Source organism: Boleophthalmus pectinirostris, unplaced genomic scaffold, assembly GCF_026225935.1.
Source record: "Boleophthalmus pectinirostris isolate CB_2022bp ecotype Guang Dong unplaced genomic scaffold, ASM2622593v1 HiC_scaffold_2, whole genome shotgun sequence".
Lineage (NCBI taxonomy): Eukaryota > Metazoa > Chordata > Actinopteri > Gobiiformes > Gobiidae > Boleophthalmus > Boleophthalmus pectinirostris.
The window spans coordinates 33,260,245-33,280,493 of NW_026571152.1; the positions used below are offsets into that span (position 1 = coordinate 33,260,245).

At 37.2% G+C, this 20,249-nt stretch overlaps 1 protein-coding gene across 1 annotated transcript in view; it reads right to left on the reverse strand.

Annotated features, from left to right (window-relative positions):
• Positions 1–20,249, reverse strand: part of si:dkeyp-19e1.3 (USP6 N-terminal-like protein) — a 51,898-nt gene that overhangs the window by 7,479 nt on the left and 24,170 nt on the right. The window contains exons 2-12 of the mRNA XM_020931099.2: positions 19,345–19,418; positions 19,137–19,222; positions 18,957–18,996; positions 18,328–18,408; positions 17,194–17,301; positions 16,998–17,107; positions 12,426–12,474; positions 8,340–8,460; positions 6,367–6,461; positions 4,385–4,450; positions 1,148–1,247 (exon numbers count right to left, since the gene is read on the reverse strand). Of these exons, the coding sequence (XP_020786758.2) occupies positions 1,148–1,247; positions 4,385–4,450; positions 6,367–6,461; positions 8,340–8,460; positions 12,426–12,474; positions 16,998–17,107; positions 17,194–17,301; positions 18,328–18,408; positions 18,957–18,996; positions 19,137–19,222; positions 19,345–19,410 (922 nt within the window). The 5' untranslated portion in view covers positions 19,411–19,418. The remainder of the gene's footprint in view (positions 1–1,147; positions 1,248–4,384; positions 4,451–6,366; positions 6,462–8,339; positions 8,461–12,425; positions 12,475–16,997; positions 17,108–17,193; positions 17,302–18,327; positions 18,409–18,956; positions 18,997–19,136; positions 19,223–19,344; positions 19,419–20,249) is intronic.

Consider the following 20,249-nt stretch of genomic DNA (forward strand, 5'->3'; position numbering starts at 1 on the left):
TCTAAACATACATGATCAGTCAAAAGTTTAGACTCACCATCTTATTTTTACTACCTGTATTTTTCAAACTATAAGGCGAAATATCAATAATGTTGAATTTTCTCGTCTATTTTCATACATAAGACGCACCGGATTATAAGGCGGACTGTCGATTGTTGAGAAAATTAAAGGATTTTAAGTGTGCCTTTTAGTCTGAAAAATACGGTACTTTCTACACTTTAGATACATACAGAAGACATCAAACATAAGAAGCAAATATATATAAGGAATTATGTAGTAAACAAACAAAAAAAAAAAAACTCCAAACCAAGTATTTTTCGATACAGCAAAGAGTGGCTACTTTGAGGATTTGGTTATAAGATATTAAAAAATATACAGTACAGTTATTTGCATTTTTTCCCTTTACTACATAATTATACATACAAGTATCTTACTTCATATATTTGATGCTTTCTGTTTGTATATCAAATGTAGAAAGTAGTAAACATATAGAAAAAAAAATACATTGACTGAGAGGGTGAGTCCAAACTTTTGAAAGCTGAAACAATATAAACAATTTCGAAGCTCAGTATTTATGGTGTGTACAGTTTTGTTGTAAAAGTGGGAAGATTTTGAGTATTTTTGTTGTAATACACTAAGATTTGAGGGTTGAGGGTTGAATTAATCAGTCTTAAGGCTTATTATTGCTTCATTTTGCTATTTGCTCAGGTCACTTTAAGGTGCACTGCGCAACTTTTCACCTGCTTGTCTCCATGGAAATGTTATTGCTTTGCCTGGAATGTTCCTTGGTATGACATTAAACATAACCATCTGGCATTTATTCATTACGGGTGTTTCTATTGCTCAAAAATACAACAATTCCTTCTTTCCACAGATCTGAATTGTAATGTAGTGCAGTGCTGTAACCTGTTTGTCTCCTTCATGATAGATAGGTTTAATCTATTACTGTGGAACATTCTAGCAACAAAGCAATAACATTTCCAAGTAAACAAGCAGGTGGTGAGTGCACCTTGATGACACTGCCTATTTAAAAATGGTTTACTGGGATTATCTTGCATTATTGTTATTGTATCATGGCATGAAGTAGTTTCAGTATGATCCTTTATTGCAGTATATCTCTAATTTCAGTCTACGTCAGTTTACTCACTTTTGTGCAGCTTTAGAGTGGTATAAGCCATGGCGTTCAGCATCTTATCTCCTTCCAGAATGTAGATGTCCCAGAGTCGCAGCGTGAGGGTGAAAGGGCTCTGTTATGTAAGAGAATCAAACAAAAAACAGATGGATTTCAGATTCATTATCAGTGATGGGAAGAATACTTTGAAAATGTATTTAGTTACATAATCCTGAATACTTAGATTAAAATTTATTTTGTATTGTAATCCCATGGGTCAATTAAAGTACTGTATTCTGAACTTCTCTCCTTTTCTCCATTGAGATTCGTTGGCTGCTGTATCGATATATCGCCAAGAGTATTTTTTGGTTTATTTTACTAAATTATTTTGTTACAGCGCTACAGTTTAGAGCAGGCATGTCCAAACTATGGCCCGGGACCAGAGAAATTTTTCTTGGCCCTCAGGCTTCCAGGTGAATTGGCCCAAATTACCTTGCATCAATTAAAAAATATTTTTTTACTGCAAGTTTTTGAAATTCTACCTTGATGAAGCTAATATTTAATATTTAGTGTGAAGGATCTTAGCATGAATAAAGACTGATGGCTCATTCTAATGTGTTAAACATGCACACATTTCAATTATTCACTGTACTGAGCACCAGTCTACGGCCCTTGATCGGCCCTCTGCTTCGTCTGTGTTTAGATATGTGGCCCTTGATTAAAAAAGTTTGGACACTCCTGGTTTAGAGAATGTCAAACTCAGGCACAGGGGCCAAATTTGGCCCACGAGATCGTATCAAATCTGTATTAGAGCTGCCCACCGGCTACAGATAGACCATAGAGACATTATTTATTTAAAATGATTTGTTATTATTTTATATTATATTTGTTTGGTATTCAGTGTTAAAGTAAAACTATTATTAAACATTTATTTAAATAAGAAAATTTAAAATAAATATTTAGTTTGGCCCATGACGTAGTCACAGTTTTTAATTTTGGCCCTCTGTGAATTTAAGTTTGACACCTCTGGTTTAGTGGAAGGAAATTCGTTTATGTGACACATTTGACATCACTGTTTTGATGATTAAAATGTGTGTTTCAAATTTACTTTGCTCAAGAAGTGGTTTAACAAACACTTTTGGTATCGCAGCCATGATTTAGCCATGACTTTTTTATTGAACCATATCGAATTGATTTAAAATATATCGTATCAAATCAAAAGCTCACTGTATGGAGATATGTATCGTATTGTGGCCCATGTATCGAGGTATGTAACTTCTTAATGATACTCAACCCTAATTGAGATGTTATTGCTTTGTCTGGAATGTTTCACAGTATGGCATTAAACCTTTCTATCTTCATGGAGACTAAACCAGACCAAGTTACAGGTCAGATCTGTGGAGAGGCGACCCCGTTCACAGTCAGAATGTTGTTTTTCTAGGTATTTTTGAAACTATAAAACTACCTGTAATTTAATAAATGTAAGGTAGAGCTTACATTTAATGCCATACTGTGGAACATTCCAGACAAAACAATGACATATCCATAGAAACAAGCAGCAGGTGACAGACCCCCAAACTAACAGTTACATAGCACACTTTTAAATCATGATAAAAGCTAGTATTATATAAGGAATATAAGACTCAACATAGCAATAAAAACAGCTTCAGGTTTGGTTCACCGTTTTTAAAACATTTCCTGTCACTATTTAAAGAAGAAAAAAAAAAATCACACATGCACTCACCACAAGAGCAGTGTTTCAAATTTTTCTCACTAGTCAAGTATGTGCAGTTTGAAAGCCTACGTTGTATGATTAAGTAGTGATTAAGTACCGCCATGTACTCTTTGATTTTAGAAAAGTATCTGAATCCCACCAAATGAAAAAGTAACTGTATTTTGAATTAGGGATGGCAAAAATATCGTAATATCGATGTATTGTGAAGCTAAATTTGGTAATACAGTATCGTTATCGTGGGCTGCTGTATCGCTATATCGCCTATATAAGAGTATTTTTTTTTTGGTATCTTTAAGCAATTTTTTTTGTGTGACTGCACTAAAATTTTGTTAATGTTGCATTGTGTAACTTTTCTGGTGAGGAGTCTGTGCTTTTGTGCATGAAGATGTTATTTATTTGTATGGAATGTTTCACAGTATGGCATTAAACCTTTCTATCTTCATGGAGACTAAACCAAGTTACAGGTCAGATCTGTGGAGAGATGTTTTCGAAGTATTTTTGAGCTATAAACCCACTGCAATTTAATAAATACTGTATAAGGTAGAGCTGTTTATAGTCATACTGTGGAACATTCCAGGCAGAAGAATGACATCTCCATAGAAACAAGCAGGTGACGGACCAAAAAGTTACAAAGTGCGCTTTTAAAATAGATGTATTTCATATTAATTTTGCATAAGTAATGGTTCAACAAAAAAATATCGCTGCTAAAATGTATTTGGTTCTAAAAAAACAACAATATACTGTATCACAAAGCATCATGTCCAATGTATCGATTATCACGAGTATCGCCATATCGTGATAATATCGTATCGTGATAATATCGTATCGAGTATTGTATCGAATCGTGAGGGACAGAGGTGATTCCAGGCCATATTCTAAATAAGTATTTGAGGTACATGTATCCAGTTATTTGAGTACTTCATCCACCACTGTTGGCAATTTTATTTTTATTTTATTAAGTACTCAAGTAAAAGTACAGATACAAGGGCAAAAAGTAACTCAAGTAAAAGTATCACGTGAAAAAATCTACAGTAAAAGTTTTAAAGTGTAAACCTGTTTAAAAATGTTGTCAAGGAGTAAAAAGTAAAACTAATTTGGAGAGATTTTTTGAACAATTAAAGAATGTAATGTGGTGATTTTGAAAAAGAATTCAGCTGATTTTAAGTGATTCAATTGATTTCTTATTTCCTCTAGCCGTGTTTGTATTTTCGTGTATCTGGTTTACTCAAAATCGGGACGGAAACTCAAATTAATGTGCCAAAAAAAAAAAAAAAAAACTCTCAACAATTTCCCACCCGAAAGAAAAGTACTTTAAACTTTTGAGTCCAGATTTAAAATGTAGTGAAGTAGGAAGTAAAAAGTACTCAATGTAAAATTAACTTAAGCAAAGTACAGATACCTAAAATTTGTACTTTTACTTTTATACTTTTGTACTTGATGTCTTGCACTACTGATTATAGCTTGAGGGAGGCTGTGTTACAAATGAACAGCGCAGATGTGGAGCTCTGTAAACAGCTGGGTGCAATCTAAATACTCACTCTGTCAATGAAGCACTGCAGAAACCATTTGGTGGTGTAAATCCCAGTTGTCATCTGCTCTTTATCCTGTGGGCCAGAAGTAAATGAGAAACTGGTCTCTAAGGGGAGTCGTTCCTCGTAATCTCATCTGCCTTTGACTTCTGAGCTGCTCGTTTCTTAGAGATGTGAGGCGTGCGTAGCTTTGAGCATTAATCAGATAATTACACTCGGCTTAAAAGGTCCTACATTACGCAAAATTGCTTATTGTGAGCTTTAAGCCACGTTATAATGTTGTTACCTCATCAAAAACAGACGTGGAGTTGCCTTTTGTTCTATTCACACATGTTTGACTCATCCTTTGTTATTAGTCTGGCTACATCTCCAAAGCTCTAAATGCTCTGTTCCACCTTGTGATGTTACGAAGCTGTAGTTTTAAAGTTAACAGCTCCTTTTACCTTTAGTTCAGTACAGATTCGTAATTTCAGGGCTGTAATTATCCAAATGATTGTAGTGAAGGTGTAAGGACTTTAAAAACACAGTGCGGCACTTTCTGTAACACCATATGACATCACAAGGTGGATCAGAGTGTTTTCTGTTTGAGAGAAGAACTAAATATACAAGGGCTATCGTAAATGGTCATGGTCACTTTTTTATACAGCGCTTTTCCACCTTCAAGACACTCAAAGCGCTTTACACCCGTTCACACACACATTCATACACCAGACACTGGGGGTGACGTGGGTTAAGTGTCTTGCCCAAGGACACAACAATAGCATTCAACTGTGGGAGCTGGACTCACACCAGCCAACTGAGCTACTGCCACCCAGGGTTAGTGTGTCAAACATAAGCCCCGGGGTCTAAAAACGGCCGCCCATTCAAGTCAGCAGGGCCGAGCTCAATGGCGCATGATTCCAGATTCGCCTTTAGCCCGACGAGTTAGTTCCGGTGGCTCTGGGTCGACTGAACACGTGCAGTAGTGCTCTTTTCTACCGCGGGTACACGCCAATGCACGCGAGCGCAGGCACAGAGCGCGGTCTCAAATATCACGTGATCGCTTTGACCGATCAGAGCGAGAGGAGCTAGAGCGGAGCAGAGCAGAGCAGAGCTGGAGTGAATCATTATAAAGCGCTTTTTAAGACATCTGAAGGATTTTGAGCTGAGAAAAAGTTTACGATCTAAAAATAGGTTAAAATTGCCACAAAATCCGACATTTTTGAAAGTTGTAGGTGCCCTGTCAGCTGAACATGAGCAGTTTGTGATTACACTGCGCTCTATGAGGAAAATCCTTTCAAGGGGATTTTTTCCGCTGAACCAGTGAGTTAGTTGGCGCCACCAAGTGCCTCCGCCCAATTTCATTTCTCTCCAGCAACTAAGTCAGGAATCAAAATACACTAGACGGTTCGCAAAAACCCCGGAAGTGCGAGTTCGGGCACCAGCCAATCAGCGAAGAGCCATACATTCTGTGTTGGCAACGATTCCTGAGAGCGAGGATTTTTAAAGCCGGAACAAAGAGAATGTTTGGTGAATTTTATCAAGGGGAAAGACGTTATTGCCCTTCTTCCTACGGGATTTGGGAAAAGCTTAATATACCAGTTTGCCGCATTAGTGGTGCATTACAAACATCACAACCAAATAGCAGCAACTGGTTAAATAAAAAAAATTACCCGCATACCGTCGAGCGAACAAATTCTAATGCTGCGAGGTCAGACGGTTTCTACGAAGTGAAATCGGGTGATGAATCAGGCTGCCAGTGAGTGACCACTATCCCAACTAGAGGTAACTACAAGCAGCAACACCCTCCAGTTATTTTAATAGATCCACGGATAAACATGTGCGAATGAAACAAAACACAACTCCATGTGTGTTTGTGATGAGCACAACGTTATTTATAACATAGATCAGAAGATAGTGTAACACGGGTCCTTTAATATACTTCAGCCCTAGAGACGGAGCAGCTGCAAACCTCCTTACTCCTCAGTTTTCACAGCAGCGCCGTAACTCACCAGGTGCTTCTTTAGCTTAGGCAGCATTTTGGAGAGGATGAGGTCATGGTGGGCTTGGAAACGGTGAAGTTTAGGAAATCCTGGAATGAAGAATCCTGGTGGAGCCATAACAGTCATCAGTTAGAAAAGGTATTTCCCCAGAAAAAAAAGAAAAGAAAAAAAAGTCAAGTCAAAAAAAGTCCCTTAGCCCTGTCCAACAGAACATTTGGTGTGCAGGTTTTTACAATATGACCTAAATTAAGTATTAGTTTAATATAGTGTAGTATGGAAGTGTATGGAATAGAATAAAAATAAAAATAAAAAATACAATTAACCAGACATAAAGCAGGCCTTGTGTAGAGAGTGGGCAATACTGACCAAAAATATTATAATAATCTGTTGGAAAAATGCCAAAATGTAAAAGTACAAGTCGTGGCTTAAATAATCACTTGAAAAATAAATTGACAGTAAAATAAACCACAAACATGCAGAAACATCACACATATACCTTTGTTTGGAACATTTCACAACATTTTAAAAAGAAATCTACTCATTATTCTAACTTTGCTTATCATACCATTGTGTTTTCTAGCACTAGTTTTTAATTACTGATCAAATTGGCGTCAGTAAGCAACAAGCTTAAAGGTGCATTGTGTAACTTTCTGGGTGGAGGCTGCGTCACCATGGAGATGTTGTTGCTTTGCCTGGGATTTTTCACAGTATGACATTAAACGAGTTTATTTGTCTTTTTTATGACATTAAACTTGTCTGTTTCCATGGAGACAAGCAACAAGCCAAGTTCACTCTGGGTTGGTCTGAGTTGTGGAGAGAAGGTCCCGCTTGCAGTAGAATGCATATTTTTCAAGATATTGTTTTTTTTTTTTTTTACTATAATTAAATAATAAGTTAGTGCTACATTCCAGTGAAAGCAATCTCCCTATCATATCTCCATGCACAGGTGTTGGACTTGTACCAGAAAAGTTACATAGTGCACCTTTAATATTCGATACTGATTAAGATACTACAACAATAACGTTTTTTGTTTTTTTTAAATACAAAAACAGAATTTTCTACACAAAAATGAAAGTACTTTCTTTAATATTACCATGAGGTCTTATCAAAAACCATTCTATAAACTATTTGAGAGTTATTTCTGTATTGTTCAAGGTGCACTATGTAACTTTCTGTCTGGGGGTCCATCACCTGCTTGTTTCTATGGAGATGTCATTGCTCTGCCTGGAATGTTCCACAGTATGACATTAAACAGATATACCTTAGATTTATTCAATTACAGGTGGTTTTACAGCTCAGAAATCCCTAGAAAAAAAGATATTCTGAGTGCGAGTGGGGTCGCCTCTCCACAGATCTGACCTGTAACTTGGTCTGGTTTGGTCTCCATGAAGATAGAAAGGTTTAATGCCATACTGCGAAACATTCCAGACAAAGCAATAACATCTCCATGGAGAAAAACATTTGATGGACTGTCCACCAGAAAAGTTACACAATGCACCTTCAATACTCGATACTGCTTACAAAACTACAATGAAAAATATTTTTTTACAACAACAGAATATCATTTTCCACATAAAATAAAAGTACTTTGTTTAATATTACCATGGGGTTTTAAACTAGTTCTAATTAAGACCATTTTATATACCATTTGAGATTGTTTTAATGTTCTATCTTACATTTATTCAATTACAGGTGATTTTATAGCTCAAAAATACCTAAAAAATAAAATCTGACTGTGAGCGGGGTCGCCTCTCCACAGATCTGACCTGTAACTTGGTCTTGTTTGGTCTCCATGAAGATAGAAAGGTTTAATAACACACTGTGAAGCATTCCAGACAAAGTAATCACATCTCTACGGAGAAAAATGCTCTACCAGAGTTGAGTTACACATTGCACCTTGAAATGAATACCTTTATTTTGATGCTACCAGTGTTGCTTTTACTGTTGTCTGGATTTCTATTATAGTTCATAACCTCACTCACCGTGCATGGCGTGTTTGTTGTTCGTGAGGAGCTGAGACAGAGCCCAGAAAGCATCCTCCTCATTCAGGTACATGAGCAAGATGGCCGCGATCTGACTCATGCCTTGGCAGTAGCTCACCTCCTGGGGGAAGAAGCGAGAGAGCCAGAATGTTCAGAACCGACCGTGCGTGGCCATAAGAGAAATTATTTATAATTTACAGTAACACGCGTGCGACCTGAGAAGAGAAGAGCACCTGAATGTCTGTGGTGAGGAGGAGATTAGCTGAGAGTGCACATTGGTAACCGTCCCTCAACACAAATCATAAACAGTTTTAGCCGGGCTTGTTCAAATATTTACCGCAAACTCTTCCATTACAACTATGTTCCAGTGATTTAGTCCAAACAAGTCGCTCTTTGCAGGAACACCATTTACAAAAGCAAACACGTATTAGCTTTTGGTTTATATTCAAGGTCCTATGTTATGCAAAATGGACTCTTGAGAGGTTTAAGTCATGTTATAGTGCATCAAAAACATAACTGGAGTTGTGGTTTGTTTCATTCACACTTGTTTGAGTAATCCTTTATTATTAGTCTGGCTACATCTCAGAAGCTCAACGTGCTCTGTTCCACCTTGTGATGTCATGAAGCGGTAGTTTTCAAGTTAACAGCTCCTTTTATTAGCCTGATTCATCAGCCGGTTTCACTTCGTGGAAACCATCTGACCTCGCAGCATTAAGATTTGTTCGCTCGACAGTAGGCAGGTACTTTTTTATTTAACCAATCACTGCTATTTGGTGGTGATGTATGTAATGCGCCAAATCCCGTAGGAAGAAGGGCAATAATGTCTTTCCCCTTGATAAAATTCACCAAACATTCTCTTTATTCCGGCTTTAAATCCTCGATCTCAGGAATCATTGCCAACACAGAATATATGGTTTCGTCTACATCCATCTCGACCGCTTTGTTTACTGTTGTGCTGTTCCACAAAAGTGACCCAGACAGGCGCTTGAGTTTGACGTCATGGCTTCACAGCTCTTCACTGATTGGCCGGTGCGCGGTCTACAACTTCTGGGGTGCTTGCAAATCGTCTAGTGTATTCCAATTCCTGACCTAGTCGCTGAAGAGAAATAAAATTGAGTGGAGGTGGCACCAGCCTGGCTAACCTTTTATTAGGAGTTTGCAAATGTATTGAACTATCGATATATCGTATCATTTAATGTGATTATACAGTGCAGATATCAGGGGCTGCTGTATGGATACATCACCAAGAGTATTTTTTGGTATGTTTTACTAAATTATTTTGTTACAGCACTATTGCTTATTTAGAAGAAGGAAACTCTTATGCGACACATTTGACATTTTCACTGTTTTGAGGATTAAAATGTTTGTGTTTCCTATGAACTTTGCAAGAAGTGGTTTAACAAAGACTTTTACTATCACAGCCATGATTTAGCCTTTATTTTTTTTATTGAACTGTGTCAAATCGATTTTGAAATATATCGTATCAAATCGAAAGGTCACTGTATCGAGATATGTATCGTATCGGCAGCTTCTTAATGATACCCAGCCCTATTGAAACGTCTCGAATTGATTTGAAATATATATCGTATTGAATCGTATCATATCGAAAGCTCACTGTATCAAGGTATGTATCGTATTGGCAACTTCTTATTGATACCCGGCCCTACGTTTTATCTTATGTTTAGTAGAAATTTGCAATTCTAAGGCTGAAATTAACCAAATTACCCAAAGAATTCAGCCTAATCTAGACTAATTTGTGTGTTAAACATGTGCAAATGAAACAAAACACAACTTCAGGTATATTTTTGATGAGGAAAGAATATTAGATCAGAAAATAGCGTAATACAGGCTCTTTAAATCCACCCTGTACCATCGAAATGTGGTACACTTTTCTTTCAAGGGAAAAAGGTTGTATTGAGGTCAACCTACACAGTCTAGACATTCACGCTGCCATCATACAGGGTAAATGCATGTACTTCTATCCCCCTACTCTGGCACTCTCCTCCACTGACCCACTTTCTCTTGAGTGACATGGGAGTCGAGAGGAAAAAGGAAAAACTGGAATTGCTCATGCCCCCTTCCTCTGGCTCCACCATCTCCACACAGGAACTCTCCGACCATAAAGTCCATAAAAACAACACATTTGTATTTGGATAGCACAGTCAGCATTCTCAGCACATTATAAGTGACTTGGAGTGAGCGAAGGGTAGTCAAGCAAAGTGCAAATTGTTCCCTTCAGGAGCGTTTTAAACATTTGGAAGGGGAAGGAATGCGTCTCTTTGTTTGGTCAGGTTGTTTGGTCTGCGTTTTGGATTCTGCAACAAATGTGGACAGAACATATGTATCCAGTGGTTCTTTTTGCGTCAACTAAAGAATAAAACAGACTATTCCAGGTCTAAATTAAAGAGCCCATATTGCGCTATTTTCAAATCTATGTTATAATGTTCTTTCCTCGTCCAAAACGTGGATTACTCAAACATGTGTCAATGAAAAACACAACTCGAGGTATGGAGTGTAATAATATCCAAGTCTCACGATAGGATATTGTCACGGTATGAGCCTCACGGTACGATATTTATTGCGATATTGTAGGAAAGCTCACGATATGGTGGGGAGGCTCATGATTAGGGATGTAACAATATTCAGATCTCTTAATATGGTACGATAATTTCACGATATACATCTCACGGTACGATATTTGTTGCGATATTTTGTGGAGGCTAAACAAAACGGTTAATATGTTTTCCTCTTCAAATGCCTTGACAAGACTTAATCCAAAGAACTAAGACTTAAAAGTGCTTAGAACTGTTATTTCTTCATATAGTCTGCACTGAAATGGAGCAAAGGATCATGGTCTATGTAGTTCCCTGTCTTTTTTTTTAGCATTTGCTGCACCATAACTCTTAATTTAATTATTGTAATTCGATATATTGATGGCAAAGGCAAAGCTTTCGATTTACCAGTCAATCTTCATTCCTACTCTCACCTATGGTCATGAGCTCTGGGTAATGACCGAAAGGATGTCAGGGTGGCTGGGTGCTTCCATAGAGATAGCATGAGGAGCTCGGTCACATGGGAGTAGCTCAGAGTAGAACCACTGCTCCTCCACGTTGAGAGGACCCAGCTGAGGAGGATCGGGCATCTGTTCCCCACGCCTCCTGGGCCAGTCCCTCGGGAGGTGTTCTGGGCATCTCCCACCGGGAGGAGGCCCCGGGAAAGATCCAGGACACGTCGGAGGAACTACATCTCTCAGCTGACCTGGGAGCGCCTTGGGTCCCCCCGAAGAACGTGTCTGGGGTGAAGGAAGTCTGGGAGTCCCTGTTTAGACTGCTGCCCCTGCGACCCGGCTCCAGATAAGCGGAATAAAATGGATGTATGGTGATGGTCCACGATATTATTGTGAGCACTTTGACGATACGATATGATATTTCGATTATTGTTACATCCCTAATAACAACATTATAATATGATTTAAAGCTCACAAGAGTTAAATTTGCGTAATACAGGACCTTCTTCTAAAAAGGCAGGCAAAGGACAAAAATGCAAACATGTTCTCTATATTCAAAAGTAACTAGTGTAATCTCTCTGTCATCCAGAGTCTATAGCCATTAAGAAAGTTCAATTCTGCAAAGTGAACTGGACAAAGTGAATGTGTTTTTTCACTCATCGAAGTAGTTTCTTCAGTTCTAACAGGATTAGTGGTTCCTTTTTACGCCAACTAAAGAATAAAACAGCCTATTCCAGGTCTAAATTTAAGAAATTCAATTCTGCCGACTGGACAAAGGTGGATATGTTTTGTCACTCATCATCTTCTTCTTCTTGCTTCTTCAGTTCTAACAGGATTCAGCCTTAAATCTGTCCGTGAAGAGTGGAGCTAACGACTCTGAAACTAGGCTGCGTTAGTGGTGTCTGTATGTTTTAAGTCGAACCGTTTCTCATGAATTAATTATCTCCTAAACAGATGGGTTTTGAGTGCTCGGTCTATTCTTCAGTATTTAGTCGTCCAACACTGTATGTGCTCCAGACTCCTCCGTATTATGTAACAGACACACACTCTGAAACACACACACACTCACGCACTCTTACCGTGTTGTAGACTGAGTAGGCTGCTAGGACGTGAAACAGGGCCTGCTGCCTGGAAGAGGAACAAAACACAAGCATAATTTAAAAGTGCTTTTCATATTAGTGATATAAAATAACATGAGTGTGTGTGTGACCTTAGAGGTACTGTATACTGTTGTTGCATGTTTGTAAATTGCATATACAGTACTTGTACAGTAATTTTGGTGTGTGTGTTTTAGCCACTGTACACATGACCAGTCAAAAGTTTGGACGCACTTTTGTTCATGTTTCTTCTTTATTTCCTTGATTTTTTACATTGAAGATTCTCACTGAAGGCATCAAAAATATGAAATAAAACATACGGCATCTAAAAACTTTAGATCGGGGTGTCAAACTGAAATTCACACACAAGTCGTGGGCCAAACTAAATATTTATTGAAAAATTTTAACAACATCTGCAAGTTTTCTCTTCTTTCGAGATATGTAATGTTAAACCTTTTCATATAAAAATAAATGTTTAATAATAGTTTTGCTTAAACATTGAATCCAGAACAAGCATAAAATAAAAACAAAATTTTAAATAAATAATGTCTCTATAGCCTATCTGTAGCCGGTGAGCAGCTCTAATACATGTTTGATATGATCTTGCGGGCCAAATATAATTATATCGTGAGCCAAATTTGACCCCCAGGCCTGAGTTTGACACGTCTGCTTTAGATTTTAGATATTATTAAAGGTTTTAGATTTTTTTAAATGGCCACCCTTTGCTTTAGACATTTGACATTTCTTGACCCTGACAGCTAAAAACCATTTCAGGAGATGTCATCATGAAGCTCACAGAGAGAGAAGGCCAAGAGTTTGCTGCGCTGTCGACAAAGCAAAGGTAGCTACTTTGAGCATTTAAATATAAAATATCCCCCCAAAAATCTGTAGTTAAGTTATTTAAACTTTTTCTCTTGTGAAGGGTCCTGGTCTCCATGGAGATGTTACTGCTTTGCCTGGAATGTTCCATGGTATGAGATTAAACATAATCCATCATTTTGTCAATAAGGGTTTTTTTCTGTTGCTCAAAAATACAATCATTCCTTCTGTGAATAAGGAATCTCTCCACAGATCTGACTTGTAATGTAGCGTGGTGCTGTAACCCCCTTGTCTCCCTTGTGATAGATACCAGTAGGTTTAATCTATACTGTGGAACATTCTAGACAAAGCAATAATATTTCCATGGAGACAAGCTAAAAATGTTACTCAGTGCACCTTTAAATATAGGTAGAGTAGTAGTAAACTTAAAGAAAAAAGAAACTGAATGAGTGGGTGTGTCCAAACTTTTGACAAATAGTGAATAATAAAGACAAATGGACTTATTTACTTGCATATAATATAATAGACATGGATATAATGTTGCTGAAATTACCTATTTTTATATAAATAACAATAAATAACATTACATTTGTAACATCTGTGCAACTAAATACTACATAGCTCAAATTCTCAAACTGCAGTCTTTTCCCAGACACAGGCACAAATAAAAAACAGAAGCAAATTAACATTTTATCAGTGTTTATCTTTGTTGACTGAAAACCTTGGGCCAGTGATAGCGGGGAAGCTGATGTTTATGCACACGTATGGGAAGAAAGGAAGAGCATAAACGAATAATGTGGCGCCAAAAGGAAGTGCCCCCTGCCGGCCCTCCCCGCCATAGACACAAGAATTAGGGACACAGGAAAAACAACTTTAAATAGCTGTCAATGAGTGTGTGTGTGTGTGTGTGTGTGTGTGTGACAGCTGTGCCGGGGAAGGAGTGGGCAGTGAGGACGGAGCTTTTGTCTGTTCACAAGGTGGATTTGAATTCAATAGGAAGTAGAGCTGGGAGATGATTTTATTTTCGCATATTGATCAGTCTTGTTTTTCGATTCAATGTTTTTTTTTCATCTTATTAAAACCAAATGGCCTCCAATATTAAATTCCTGAGCATAAATTAAACAGATGTTGTCTTTATAACACAAAAATAGTTCAATTTCTTCCTCCAAAGTCTGAACTCAGCTCCAAACTACATACTTTTACTAACAGAGTATTCTCAATTCTAAACCTTTCTATCTTCATGGAGACCAAACCAGACCAAGTTACAGGCCAAATCTATGGAGAGACGACCACGCTCCCAGTCAGAATACTTGTTTTCTGAGGTATTTTTGAGCTATAAAATCAACTGTAATTGAATAAATGTAAAGTAGAGCTGTTTAATGTCATCCTGTGGAACATTTTAGGCAGACATACCCATAGAAACAAGGAGGAAACGGACGCCTAACCAAATAATTACACAATTACAATTACTAGACCTGTCACAATAACACATTTTGAAAACCAATATATTGGTAAAGAAAATCTAGACCATACATGTCAAACTCAGATATAATTATATTTGGCCCTCGAGATCATATCAAATATGTATTAGAGCTGCCCGCCGGCTACAGATAGACTATAGAAACATTATTTTTTTTTTAAAATTTTGTTATTATTTTATATTGTGATTGTTCTGGATTCAATGTTTAAGCAAAACTATTATTAAACTTTTATTTTAATAAGAAAAAGTTTAATATTACATATCTCAAAAGAAGAGAAAACATGCAGATGTTGACATTTTTCAGTTAATATTTAGTTTGACCCACAACTTAGTTCCAGTTTTTAATTTGGCCCTTTGTGAATTTGAGTTTGACACCCCTGATCTAAACGATAAACGATAATACTGAAACTAATTTAAGCCACTTACACAATAAACCCTAAAGCGGGATTTCCCCCAAATAACTACTCTATATAGTAGTACTGTAGTAGTTTTTAATGTATTGTAATGTAGTATTTGTTAATATATTGTTGAAGTATTGTTAACAGTTATTAGTTCAACACTCTACAGCTCCAATCTTCATAAAAAGTACAAAAAGTTACAAAAAGTTTCCAATAGTACAAATAAAAAGTACCCACAGGTATGATATTGACCCCCAAAATTAATTGTTTGATATAATAATTATCGTTTTTATCATTTTATCCAACACTGACTAATAGAAACGACTGACTAGAAACGAAGAGGAAGTCTCTATAACAAAAGACAAAGAACAGTACTTTCTGACACGTGTTTGGTTTGACAGATGAGTTACAGAAGTGTATTTATAAAAAGTCAAGCTGCTTTTTGCATGTAGAAGCAGAGAAGCGTTGTATTTCATTTGATGTGTTAGATATGACTGTATGAGAGTCTTTGGACAGTGATGCACCACATGTATGTACCCTCATTGTTGGTGAGCATTGCTGTATAAATGCCATTTCCTGTGGGGCTTTGTGCGCTGACAGGAAGACTAATAAAACTCAGAGGAAACCACCGCTTTGGTGAGTGTGTGTGTGTGTCTGTGTGTGTGTACCAAGGTTTTAAACAGGGCAATCATGTTTGTGAACAACAAAAACTCCAAAACAATGTTCACCAGTTATCATGGTGACACAATGCACAAATTAGCAAGCACTGTCAAACAGGTTTTAAGATTGTTTGAAAGCACAAGAAAGATTACAAAATGAATTTAAACAACAGATCACTGAGCCTGTGATCAATGGTCCAAGTGTTCATGGTCCTGTTTAGCTGCTTGACTTTCAACGAAAAATGTGACTCACTGAAAAACTTTTGGTTAATGGTGGATTGTGACTGCAGTGTTTGAGCGTTTGTTTGAGAGGGACTTGTTTAACAGCACAAAGCAGCTCAACTGTAGCTCAAGCTTAAGGCTACATTCAGACTGCCGCCTGAACGTCACAGTTCCGAGTGCCCACTTGTACCACTTTCAGTTGTTGATGATGTGTAGGTGGGAGGAATGCAACCTGGCCGTTCAGACTGAGCTCACATGTCAAAAGATCAGATGTGTTTCGGTTTTAAGAGCACATATCCAAGTGGCCTGAGTCACATTTGAAAAAAATCGGATCTGTGTCATTCAGACTGTCATTAAAAGATCAGATACAGGTCACATGGGGCGAAAAAACTGAATTTGGGTCACTTCAGGCTGCAGTCTGAACATAGCCTTAGTCAGTTCTTTCTGGTCAGATTGTGTTAAATGAAATCTTAGATTAAGTCTAACTTGAGTAACAAAGCTTCAGACAGAACAGTGCCTACAGTTAGCATCACATGGGGCCCAGGAAATGTTGATGACATGAGAAGCAAACTGTCGATTTGTAATTATGTTGGAAGCAGGGGTTTGTCTGGACTATGTGATGTGGATTTAAAATGTGAATTTTAAAAATAAAATAAACATCATGAAGATACCTAATTAACTTGAAGTTACTGTAACAATGTTAGGGCTGAACTATTATTAATTAAACTAATTTAATAACATGTCCAGAAGAATTGACAAAAAGACTGAATATGAACTAAATATAACTAACAACCTATGAACGAACAAACCAATACAAAACACCCATTTCACAACAAATCTAAAACACAAGGTTATCAGTTTTTAAAAATAATAAAACACTTCTATTCAAATGGTGATTCTAATTCATTTGAGATTCATTTTGCAGCCTTAAACAATGTGATTTTATACGTGTGAATGCTTCAGTCTAAACACATACTTGACTCCAAAGCGATCCATGAACATGATGTGGTTCCTGAAGGTTCTATTCACATCCAAGTCAATCTGCTTGATCTCTGTGGAGAAGTTCCGGGCCTGTATTTTCATTTTCTGTACAGAGAGAAAAAATAAACATGAAATACTGGATGTGTATGACTGGAGACAGACATTATTTATAAACACGGTTGGTCTTTCACCTCATACTTTCCCTCGTTGTCCTGTTTCACTTTCTCCAAATCCAAAAGCAGAGCCCAGGCCTGACCTCGGAGCTGGAGAGGGATGCCTTTGTACACTCTCTTTACCAACTTCAACACAAAAGAAAGACGTACGTGAATATAAATGTTAAAGGGCCAATATTACACAGTTTTCTGATCTATGTTATAATGTCGTTTCCTCATCACAAACTTGGCTGGAGTTGTGTTTCGTTTCATTCACACATGTTCAACACACAAACCCATTTTTAGACCGAGTTCTTCTCTCAAACAGAAAACACTGGTCCAACTTGTGATGGCATGTGGTGATACAGGAAGTGCTCCATTGTGTTTTTAAACTCCATACACCTTCACTAGAATCATTTGGATGATTTCAGCTCTGGAAATGTCAGTCTCCACCGAAGTAAAGGTAAAAGCGATCTTGAAAACTGACACTACATGACATCACAAGGTGGAACAGAGCATTTGACTGATGAGTAAGAATGAAGCTTTACCCAAACATATGTGAATGAAGCGAAACACAACTCCAAGTATATTTGTGATGAGGAAACAACATTATAACATAGATTAGAAAACAGTGTAATATGGCCCTTTTAACATTTATATTCACATTTTGAGGAGGTAGCAACATTATAACGTGGCTACGAGTAGGGCTGAGTATCATTCAGAAGTTGCCCATAAGATACATATCTTTATACAGTAAGCTTTCAATTCAATACCATTCAATACACTATATCTCAAATTGATTCGATACAGTTCAATAAGAAATAAAGACTAAATCATGAGATACTAAAAGTCTTTGTTAAACCAGTTCTTGTGCAAAGTTCATATGAAACACAAACATTTTACTCATCAAAACAGTGAATATGTCAAAATATGTCAAAAGTTAACACAGTCAAATTATTTAGATATATCGATACAGCAGCCCATGATATCGAGACTGTATCATCACAATAAACGATACAATATATCGATATTTTAATATTTTTGCACACCCACACTCACGAGAGTAAATTTTGTGTGATATTGGACCTTTAAATGAGAATATCCAAAAGCGTGGGTAAAATCAATGTAGATTTGTTGGTGACTTGTTCTGTAAACAGACCGCGTGTTCCGCACCTTTTCACTGTTTTTGTACTTGGTCCAGTTCTTCACCATCTTCAGCCATTTCTCCACTCGCTCAATCTCTTGCTGCTTTTGCTAAAACACATTTAAAATGACAGTTTATTATGTCGTAATTCCCCGCTGGAAATAAACCGATACTGATCCCTTGCAGCAGATTTCATCAACACTCCCCGGGGGTGTGATGTTAACTTAATGCACCACTCGTCGGAAACTCTCTTACTCAATTTAGACTTTAATCTGACTTTTGCTTTAACACAATCTAATTTAAAAGAGTTGACACAGCTGGATCTTTGACAGGTGAGAGCGGATTTGTGTGGTTAAACTGACTCTCATAACATTACAGTCACAAACTAGCCAACAATTTTGCAGTTTTTTGTTGAAAATCAAACACTAAACTGGACCATGAATGTGCTGTTTAAATCCATTTTGTAATTTTTCTTGAGTTTTCAGACTTAATCTTAAAACTTTTTTGGGGAGTGTTTACTAATGCGTGCATTTTGTCATCGTGGTAAGTTAACTGATTAACTTTTCACCTTAGAGTTAAATGTAGAACACCCCCAACATGATGTCACTGCAAAGTATCAATAAGGAAATACGGCGGATCCTAGGAAAAGACTGTTTACCTTCTCTTCAAGTGCGCTTGGAGTTGGGAGTTCCTTCTCACTGGGAAATAAATGAGAAATAAAACCATGTTAAAATAGTTGTAATCGCTATAATTACGTTATCTGATTTGTCTATTTAAAACATTTAGAAGAACAGATAAAGCGGAACTATGGCGTCGTCAAGATTTTAAAATGACTCACTGTAAGAATCCAAATCGGTCTGTGACTTTATAGATGCTGAAGTCTGCATCCTCCCAGGGGTCAATGTCGACACCCTCTTGTCTGCCCTGAAACATACAAATGCAAAGTGGAGAAAAAAAAAAAAAAAACACACTCTCAAACCACTTAAAACAGCATATTTTACTGCACGATGTTAAGTTCTGCTAGAAAACACGGCTACAGGATTTACCTTGTCATACTTATTGATGATTTCAGCGCGTTCCTCGGTTATCAGGGCATCTATGTCTTTCTTCATGTCAAAATCTGAAAGAAAAATGCAGAAAATTTAAGAACAATCAGACAAAAACAAACTGTAACCCTCAGAAAAGAATCCAATCCGTAGCACATTTTATAAACAGTTTTTAAAGTTTCCGAAGTGCTGCACGGACAGATTAAAGCTAAATAAATATTAATGAAGAACAAAAAAATGCAGTAAAACCTAATAAAATATCAATAAATAAATCAATAAAATCAATACAGTGAGTTAAAATAAATAAAACACACAGAGGACCACACAACTCACGCGATGTTAAAAGACAAATAATAAAAGTATTTGCATTTGTGTTTATTTATTAAAGAGAGAATGCATATTTAAAGACAAGATAAAAAAAGAAAGACGGAGAGGGAGAGAGAAAAGTGGGTCTTAAGACGAGACTTAAAACAACTTCTGTGTGAGCCGTTTATTTACTGCCTTTATTTACTACAGTACGTCATAAAACCATGCGCTCTCATCATGTTTAAAAAATGAAATTAAATAAAAAGCCTGACACTACTCGTCTATAACACAACACAGACATTTGTTCATAGCTTTGTACACAGATGCAAACGGCACCATCTTGCTCCCTGACCCCGGTGTGCCCCTTTAAACCGCCCTAAAGCCCCACCCATCCTGATGTAGAACAGCGCGCGTCAGCTGTTCGGCAACTGACAGGATCACAACAGTGGTTTCAGCATACCAGCCCCGACACTTGTTTCCTACATCAGCAAATGCTCAGAGGGAAAAAAGAAATGAAAAAAGAAGTGGTTTATCTCCTGCAGATTTGAATCATACGAGACAGTGACACAAACATTACTCACTGTGGATAAAAAAAGTAC